Source organism: Lathyrus oleraceus, chromosome 4 (genome assembly GCF_024323335.1).
Source record: "Lathyrus oleraceus cultivar Zhongwan6 chromosome 4, CAAS_Psat_ZW6_1.0, whole genome shotgun sequence".
Lineage (NCBI taxonomy): Eukaryota > Viridiplantae > Streptophyta > Magnoliopsida > Fabales > Fabaceae > Lathyrus > Lathyrus oleraceus.
In genome coordinates, this window is record NC_066582.1 from 245053300 (window position 1) to 245062988 (window position 9689).

A 9689-nucleotide genomic window follows, 5' to 3' on the forward strand; every position below is an offset into this window, starting at 1 on the left:
CCAGCTTCGCTCGATGGAGGAGGCGAGATCTCTTTTGCGAGAGCAAAGATTAGCGTAACGGCTTCAACTGTGGCGTTACGATGTGTGGCTATCCGAGCTGACTTGGATGCTACAATTCTCGGTGAAAGGTTAATCGAAAATTAAGACGGCAAATAACATAATCGTTATGGTGACGCAATAGGTAGGAATCAATGGGTTTCCATAGAAATTCGTGAAAATTATAAGTCTATTCCCACATACGGTGCCACTATTTTGATACGGAACAGAAGATCGGTGAATTTTTCTAGTACAGTAGAAAGGGGATGTAACTGCAAAATTAACACTTCAACGCACAAGTCATTGAAATTTGAGAAGTGTAACTTTGTTATATAATGAGTGAATGAATACCTATTTATGACGCGTGGGAGAGCTTACATACAACAATAAGTGAAAATTGCTTCCACTTAACCCGACATAAAGTGAGAGTGGTTGTCGAATTAGATGTGATGGGTGGTAGTGATATCAGTTGAATCTGATATGCTACCTTATGTGATAGTCCATCTATTCGTGCTTTGTCTAAATAATTCCTTGGATTGAACCGTTCAGATTGAAACGGTTTTATCAGATAGTTAGGCCGGTCCAAAACGGAAGTACATATTATAGCTATTTTGATTGATATTATATAAAAAATAAATAATAAAAGAATATTAGTCTAGAACTGATTTTGATTAAAAATTATTTCAAACGGTGTTTGAAATATATTTGAATTCATTAACATAAAAACTGGTTCTTATTAATTAAAAACATTATTTATTAGAATGACTAAAGTACCTAAAAAGTATATCATCAATAAAAGAATATAAGACAATTTAATTATCACTCTTGTCTTCACCGTTGGAAAGAATATAAAAACACATAGAACATATAAGATTATATTGTAGTAAAATCAATTTATTCTTATCTTGAGTCTCAATTAAACACTAACAGATTCTTTAGAATCTAAGCCAAGATTATCATTGCCATGAGAGCCACTCTCATTATCATCACCAACATTTCCAAAAAGAAGAACAACAGTTCCAACAAGTGCAGCAACAAAAGCAGCTCCAAAAGAAGTCTTAATCTGTCCAGGAACAACAGAAGCAACTGTGAAACCCAAACACAAACCAGCAGCTCTAATCCAACCATACCAAACACTGAAAACGCCTTCTTTCCCTTTAGGAGCACATTCCAAAACCAAAACTCTTCCAAATGCATGCAAAACTCCACTTCCAATACCTTGAATCCCTCCAAATATTAATATATGACCCCATTTCCATTGACTATTCCAAAAGTAGAATCCAAAACCAGAAGACAACATTGACAAAAGAAAACCAATGATCTTCATTTTCACAGAACTAGCCTTTATTAGTTGTTGTAGCGGGTGTAAAAGTGGAAGTGAAACCAAAGGGAAAAGGAAATAAATTAACCAGAAATAAAGCAAGTGTAATGGCTTAATACAAAGGTTACCAACTATGAAAAGAACAGCACCAGTGAAAATACACATTGTTGTAAAGGATGATAGAAAAACCCCGAAAAGCCCTCCTATTGCTTTTGGATGATGAAATATAGAACAAGGGTAAAACAATGATTTGTTGAATGAAACAATGGAAACAGATGTCCTATTTATAGCTGTAACGACATGCAAAACACCAACCAACCATATTAAGCCACTGAAGATCGAAACAATCCAAAGGGTGAAAAGATTTCTATCATCAGGTTCTCTAAGCATGTGATAAATGAAAGAAGAGATTACAGCTGAACCTACACAACCAAAGGAAGTGGCATAAAGAGAGAAGAAACTTGAAGCTCTTAGTGTTTTGGATTTCTTAGAGGAAGAAATCATGAGAGCGAGATGGTGAGTGTGAGATGAAGATGAAACTGTGCTAGCTAAGACAATGAAAGCAATATATGGAATGAAGATTAGGGTTGTTTTGAAGAATCCTGCTGGGAGACAGAAGAAAACTCCTATGCCTGTGGATACTGCTGTGATGAGGGTTTGGTATTGGCTGTTAAGGTGGAAAGAGATGAAGCTGAGGATTGGAATGGCTAGGGTTAAACCTGAAGCCCATGCAATTGATGTCCATTCCAATGATGAAAAGTGTGAACCGTTTACAGTTATTGTCCTCTTTATGAGAGTGCTGTACCTGCAATAAAATCCAAGTTTGCATGCACATTAGGGTTAGGGTTAATTAACACTGTGACGACTGCGATCAGTGTTGCAGTCGCAGAACAACTGCAACACGAAGGCGACCATTATTTAAAAGTTGTAAGTGTACTTACAGATGAATTTCTTTGTCTGAACAAAGCATGCCATGGTGATCATTTTGCCATTCTTGAACAGGATCCGTAGGTAGAATCTGTAACTGACTAATAATCAAAGGAAACAGCACAGGTATAAGAACCGTTTGAACAAAGTAAGAACAAAACTCATATAGATACCATCCCCAAATCTCATATCTCGATGGTTTCTCTCCTATTGATGCCTCAAACTCATCACTACTATAACTACTCTCTCTTGATTTCACCACTTTCTTGGATTTACTGTGCAACACTATTGAAGGTGCATCAGCATGGTGGTCATTTTCAACTTCAATAGTAGTATTTGATTGATCCATGGTGGTTAATGTATGAAAAGAAAATGAAACAAGAGATAGATATATATTAGAAAGAATGGTGACAATGGAAGTGCTGTAAACGTGCAAAAACAGCTGGGTTAACGAAACTTTCAAGGTTAGGAAAATAAACTTTGTTAAAGGGTGGTATTGTTTTTGTATTTTTCAAAGATTCTTGTAAGGTTATTTTGATCTATGATATTGGTGTTCTTTTTTTGTCTTATTGTGTATTTATTTATATAAGAGAATTTGCTAGTTATTATTAATATTCTGTTGTATAAGTTAGCTACTTTATTTTATGGAAAGTTTAGAATTGATGTATATATGTTGCCGGCGGCAGATTCATTTTGACATTGCCATTGATTCAACCGCCTAGTTCATAAAGGAGTAGAATTTGCCACCTAGACTACATAGTTATGCAGCATCTCGATACTTCTTTAAAAAAGAAGTGTGTAGCTCTTAATTTTATTTTTGTTATTAAATTTTTACTATTTTCATCGTGTATGCGTGATTGTCTTAGTTTTAGGGAATTTGATCCTATTTCTAATTTAATGATTAAAAAATTATAAGAAATAATTCATTAAAAAAATACATTTATAAAGAAAGAGAATATGAATTATACTATCACTTTTGAGATTTCTAATATTTTTCCGTTAAATATTTTTAGAATTTCATCACAATGAATATATTCATTAATTCAATTCAAATTAAAATGATGTATATAATTAAAATAAAATAAAACATTATAATGAGATAGAATCATAATCTCATCTCTTTAAATAAGAATTACCATTAAAAATAATTTAACAAATTCATCAAATCCGAATCATTTCTTCTTAAATATATACTCTCAGTAAAATACTAGTGATTACTAATATCTCCAATTTAAAAAAAGGATAAATCAATTTCAAAATAACTTAACCAATATATTTAATGCACAGAGTCACAAATTATAAACCAAAATTTAAAATATGCAGCATAATAAAATAGTGTGAATTATTTGCATACAAGGAAGAACATGTAAAAAAAATAGTCACTACATCCGCACAATCCTTGGATGAAAATATTAGCAGGTCACTGTTGAAAATATGTCTTCTTCACTTATTTATGGATGATTTAATTTCGTAATATCTCCATGAATATTTTCCTATAATTAAAAGAGCATAAGTTGATAATTAAAAAATAACCTGAATAAATAGTAGAATTTATATAATTTTTAAAATTTACCATCAATAATTGAGTAAAACTATTGGCACCGAATTGAGTTGAAGTGTTATTATTTTCCTACACAAAATATAAAATCATTCAATCACTAAATATTTCTTGGTACGTTCACATACTCAATCTGATATTGACTTACAATTGATGGTATGTTGTATGAATCATTGAGCCAAATAGTTGCACTTGTATTGGACACCTTATATTGAACTTGTGTTTGTGAATCACCCCTTTTATTGTTCTACACAACATAAAATAAAAAATATAAATTTTTGTAGTTGACTAAAGACAACAATTAAATGAAATAATTCAACAATACCTGAATTTGTGAAGCTTTAGAGCCAACATTTTTCTTTCTTTTGGGAGGTTGAGACTCTACCCAACCTTTTGGGCGTTTTGAACTCTTTTTATCTTCTCTTTTTTTGAATCCTTTTGCTTGTGCCAAATCATCATGGGTGCTTGTAAACTCCTTAACTTTACCAATAAACTCATTCACCTGAGAAATATTAACTTGATTCTTTTGAAACTCTAACATGTGCCTATCCAATTCATTAGTGATTTTGCAAAGGAATGTGAATGCTTCTGGACTTCTACATGCTTCAATGACTATCCTAATAAGGCAAGGACAAATCTCCTTGTAGCATTGGGTTGAGGATAAATCAACATCTTCTTCCACATAGCTAACATCAACATTACATGAAGTCTCACTTCTAGCTAACTTTGTCCACCTTTTTAAGATATAATATTCTGGAACTGATTTGACATCCATATGAATAAAAACTCTTAAACAATGACAACAAAGTATGCCAAAACTCTCAAACTTACGACAAGAGCAACAAATTGAATTCTTATCCAAATCAAGTGACACTCGCCACTCACCCAAATTATTTTTCGTGGCAATAACACAATCAATTAAAGATGGTTGTATATCAATATTTTTCACATAGCAATTTTCAAACAACTCATACGCGTGCTGGAATTGATCAAAAATTCTAGGAGTGTAAAGCTCAGACACTTGTTGCAAGATTTTTGAATATGAGTTCTCAGTCTTGGAATTTTTTGTCGCGCTTCATATTCACACTTTAATTCATTATATCGCTTTTCTTCTACAAAATCCTCAAAGCGCTTAAACAATTTGATTATATCCAAGTTCACATTCATAAATCCTTTAATACATGCATTCACTCTTTCACTAAGTTGAGTGCTTCTCATTCCTAATGTGAAAACTTTCTTCATGTAACATGATGCTCACTTCTCCTTTATAGTTATCTAAATCAACACATTGATGGATTATAAATAGAGCTTTACAATCTTTCTTTTTCAATTCTTTATGTGCATCCCTTTCTCGATCCATCTCATTTTCTGCATGCGTTGTTACTCATTCCTTCACAAGATCCTAAAGATCTTGATAACATAACACAACCTTTATCTACTTGCACCAATTCTCATAATTATTATTCTTGAGAATCAGAAGATTCACTGGAAAATGCCCGTTTGGATGATTAATTGTCATCGTGATTTTCTTCCCACGAATCACTTAAACTAGAGCTCTTGATACCAGATGTTGGAAATCCACCACAATCTATGGAGAATTTCTATCAATCTTGATGAACAAGATTGTTATAAACCATTCAATGACAATGAAAAGAAAAGAGGGACTGAGAAAGAAAGAAAGAAACGTTGGAGAAGAAGCATAATATTTTCTACAGAGTTTTCTCTCTGCCCACAACCTGTGGGAAACTTCTTTATTAACTTTGCAACTGCAAAATTCTGTGAATACAATGTTATGAGTTCTTCTTATTACAAGAATAGGGGTTACTGATAACACGAAATTATATCACATTTTAAGACTTAATTTAATTAGATTATATTATCATTTACTTTAATTTATTCCATTTTATCAGATATTATGCAGTATTTCTCTTCTATTTATATCAGGTACCCATTTTGAAGCAAAAGTGAAAAAGGGAAGAAAAGGAGGTGTAAAAAGGAACAAAAAGGAGAGAAAAGGAACCAAATGCCAAAGCCCAGCCCAAAGCGCACAAGTCACCAATGATGTGCCTGTGACGGACGTCACAGGACGCGTGACGAGCGTCACGCGAAGTAGCCTTGTGACGGACGTCACACATAGCGTGACGAACGTCACACAACTCCACTACCTTTTTGGCGCAAGTATCGCCCTCAGAAAGACGTGAAGAATAACGTTAAGGAGTTCCTATATGCACGCCGTGGATATAGCCACGCTGAAGACTCGTGGAAAAGGAGAAAAAGGCAGTTAGTAGCACTACTATAAATAGCTATCCTAATCCCTCTCGTTGGCTCTCCTCTCTTTGCCGTTTACATACGCGGAAGCTCTGCCAAATTTATTTTTCAAGCTTTTGCTTATTTTTTTTCCTTTCCAGCATCGTTCACTTTATTTATTTTATTTTGCAAGCTTTATTCTTTTTTTCCCTTGCAATTTATTTTCCCCCGTTCTTAGCTTTTAGATATTTTTCGCGTAGTAGTTTCTACACCGGAAACTACTGTGCAATTTTATACCGGATTTAACCTTACGTTATATTCGAGTTTTTTTATTTCCTTGATTTATTTTACTGTTTAATTGAAGAATCCAAGAACAAATCCTACCAGCTTGTGGAGGAGTGTTCAAGACCATTGTATTACGCATTCAGGTTCTTTAATCGTTATTTAATTTTTAATGTTTTATTCTATTGTTTATTTACATTGCACGCCTGGAATGAGTCTGTTTATGCATGATATAAATTCTTGTTTATTTAGCATGTCTGGCTAATTTGCCTAGGTATCGGTATGTAAAGTAAGCAGAAAAAGGGGTCAAGACTAAGTCGGTCTATTCAAACTTAAAATTAGAATCAATCTTTTTATGGTCTTAACTTACAGGTTTAATAACAAGATTTTTTACGAAAGTAAAAGACATAAAGAAGTTGAAACCAACAGAGCGAGAGTTTGAGGTTTTAACTGGACAGTGTAAGTTAGTCATTAAGTCTATCTCAGGGCGAGAGCAAGTTTTAGAATTAATTAAGTTCTGACCTTTTTTCAAAAAGTATTTTTAAAGATTGAATGTGAGGACGAGAGTTAAGCATTTAGATTTAATTGTATAACCTAAGTCAACAGAGCGAGAGTTTGAGATAAGGGTGTTTAAAGCGGTCAGTATTTTCTTAAAAGGAGTTTCTGCAACTTTATTGTTTTCAAAATATGATTTTTGACTTAATTATAAGTGACAGCTACATTAATATAAGATCATGGTTTCTTCAACAGAGCGAGAGTTTGAGATAAAACCTTTAACCAATAAAGTTAATCGAAACGATTTATTTTAAAACCGAGTGACCGACAAGGAATTGATTCCCTAGTTTTGACGAACTACATACCGATATCCGTTTTATTGATATTTAATCTAGATATTAGTTTAGCTCTTAGTTTTTCCCCAAACAATCAAACATTTTCACCTTAGATTTACGAAGTAACTTTAGATAACGGTACATCGATTCATAAGTCCCTGTGGGATCGATATCTTTTAAAACTACGCGATAGAACTGTGCACTTGCAGTTTGTATCCCATTCTCGACTCACACAGTCGAGCGATCAGTTACTCCCTCTATTTATAGATTTAGGTTAACTTGCTCACTAAGCCAAAGCCCAAAACTGTAAAAGCCCAAAATAGTTAACACTACCTAAAATAGACTTATGTCGAAATCTTGTGTGAAGCAACATGCTTCGACACTTCGACACACTAATACAACTCAACACACTAGGTTATTCGGCACATCCTTGTTTTGTCGAGCAACATACTTCAACACAAGGAATTACAATTCAACATCATTCACTACCAACACCCTATTTAAATTTGTCTATGAGCTAAGAATGTTGATTGGCACTTAGAGATTAAGTGATCCATAACCTTCTTAAGTCTTGAAGCTAACAATTTGGAGAGAGTTATATAAAGGCTACTTACCAAACAGATAGGTTTATATTTAAATTAATCTTGAGGATTGTTTGATTTTGGAATCAGAGCTAGGAATGAAGTTGTCGCCGCCTTAAGTACTTTGGAATATCTATGGGACATTAAAAAAATTAATAACATCAAATTTAAGAATTTCCCAACATTCCTTAAAGAACCCCATATTGAAGCCATAGACCTTGACTCTTATGTTTGACACTAAACCAAACCGCTTTATTCATGTGTTCCATTGAAAAATGAGCTTCTAGTAATAATATTTCCTCTATATTATAACTGATGAAAATCAACTCCTTTTAGAATAGGTCTTATGATAATAGGCTCCTTAAAAAAATCATTAAATTTTTTTTTTACTTCCTTTCTCACTTATCATACTTGACCAACCCTACTAATGGAGTATTTATACTTGTAATCTTGTTCCTCATATACCTCTGCTTCATTACCTTATGAAAAAAAGTTAGTGTCGGCATCTCCTTCACCAATCCACATATGTCTTGACTTCTGCTTCAACATGCTTTATTTAGCCCACATTTACTTCCATATCTTACTTGTAACCTCCCTCCAATCTACTTCCACCTGATTAAGATTTATACTAATGTCTTCTTTTACAACTTGATCCAAATCATTAATGACCATAACTTCCTAAAATACTTCCAAATCCAAAATGCCAAAAAAAATACTTATTCCACTACCTTAAACATTCTTTTAGCCCTTTTAATTTTTCTTTAAGAACAAAAGCAACTTTACCCTTGATTTGAGAAGAAGACCAAAACTTTGTAATCAAAGGAACATAATCCTGATGATCCATCCAACATTGAAGAATTTAAAAGGTTTAGGCCCCTAATTTGTATCATTCCATTTAATCCAAATGGGATTATGGTCAGATATATCCCTCTCTCTCTCTCTCTCTCTCTCTCTCTCTCTCTCTCTCTATATATATATATATATATATATATATATATATATATATATATATATATATATATATATATATATATATATATATATATATATATATATGTATATATATATGTTGACAATGAGTTTTCCAAACTTCCAATAAATCCTCAGAAATAAGAAATTTATTTAATCAGCTCATAGCCTTGTCATCTAAGTTATGCCAAGTAAACTTTCCTCCATTTATGGTTTGATTATTTTGGTTTTTTTAAAATAGTTTTGAAGTGTAACATGATTTTGTGTAAAAAACTTTTACAAAGAAACTTTTCGTAAAAGTTACAAACGAAAAATTTGGTTTGAATAGTTATTTTTAAAATATTATTTTAGATATTTCATCATTTTATTTAAAAAAATGGATATCAAAATTTTAAAAAATCACTTAATTTTGAAGCTATTTTAAATAGTTTTTCATAAAAATCATTTTTTAGATACAATTTTAAAAAAATAATTACAATTTCAACTATGTTTTGATCTTCAATAACATATGCTTATGTTATAGGATGTCAAAATTAGTCTTTCAATTTAAAAAAATGAATATAAAAAAACTTTTAATATTTTGAAAAACGGTTTTATAAAATCCATTTTTGAGAATACAAAGAAAAAATCTATTTTTTTAAAGCTGAAACAAACAGGCCCTTAAAGGGATATATATAAGCTCCTGTTGTACCCCAAAATCTGCCCTCCCCTTTGCTTCATATTTCCATCTAACCATGTGACTAGGGTTTCAGTTGTATACATTATTAACTCATTCATAAGTATCATTCATCACCATGGATTCCAAGTGTTTGGCTTGCAGGGCTTTGGTTTGTTTGTACGATAACTGGAAATGCTTTGTTTGGACTTGCACAGAGGCCTCCAAAAGCCTAATCTCGTGTGATCTCAGTATGTCGCATCCAACCTCATGTGTTTGGTCC

General features: G+C 32.5%; 1 protein-coding gene and 1 pseudogene across 1 annotated transcript; both read right to left on the reverse strand.

Moving 5' to 3' along the window:
* Window positions 1–952: 952 nt before the first annotated feature.
* Window positions 953–2633, reverse strand: LOC127136882 (uncharacterized). Its single transcript, XM_051063393.1, has 3 exons — window positions 2299–2633; window positions 2163–2251; window positions 953–1779 (listed from the first exon to the last, which is right to left on the reverse strand). Exons 1-3 carry the CDS (start codon window positions 2631–2633, stop codon window positions 953–955), a joined length of 1251 nt encoding a protein of 416 aa, XP_050919350.1.
* A 1102-nt stretch (window positions 2634–3735) lies between these two features.
* Window positions 3736–5202, reverse strand: LOC127136883 (uncharacterized; annotated as a pseudogene).
* Window positions 5203–9689: the final 4487 nt, after the last annotated feature.

What these genes read in the sequence shown, in the direction of transcription:
- LOC127136882 (XM_051063393.1), bottom strand. Translation starts at nt 2,633, where the DNA reads ATGGATCAATCAAATACTACTATTGAAGTTGAAAATGACCACCATGCT. An exon ending in TCAGACAAAGAAATTCATCT is followed by an intron (nt 2,252 to 2,298) that starts GTAAGTACACTT and finishes TTCGTGTTGCAG; the next exon opens with TTGTTCTGCGACTGCAACAC. An exon ending in AAACTTGGATTTTATTGCAG is followed by an intron (nt 1,780 to 2,162) that starts GTACAGCACTCT and finishes TTGGTTGTGTAG; the next exon opens with GTTCAGCTGTAATCTCTTCT.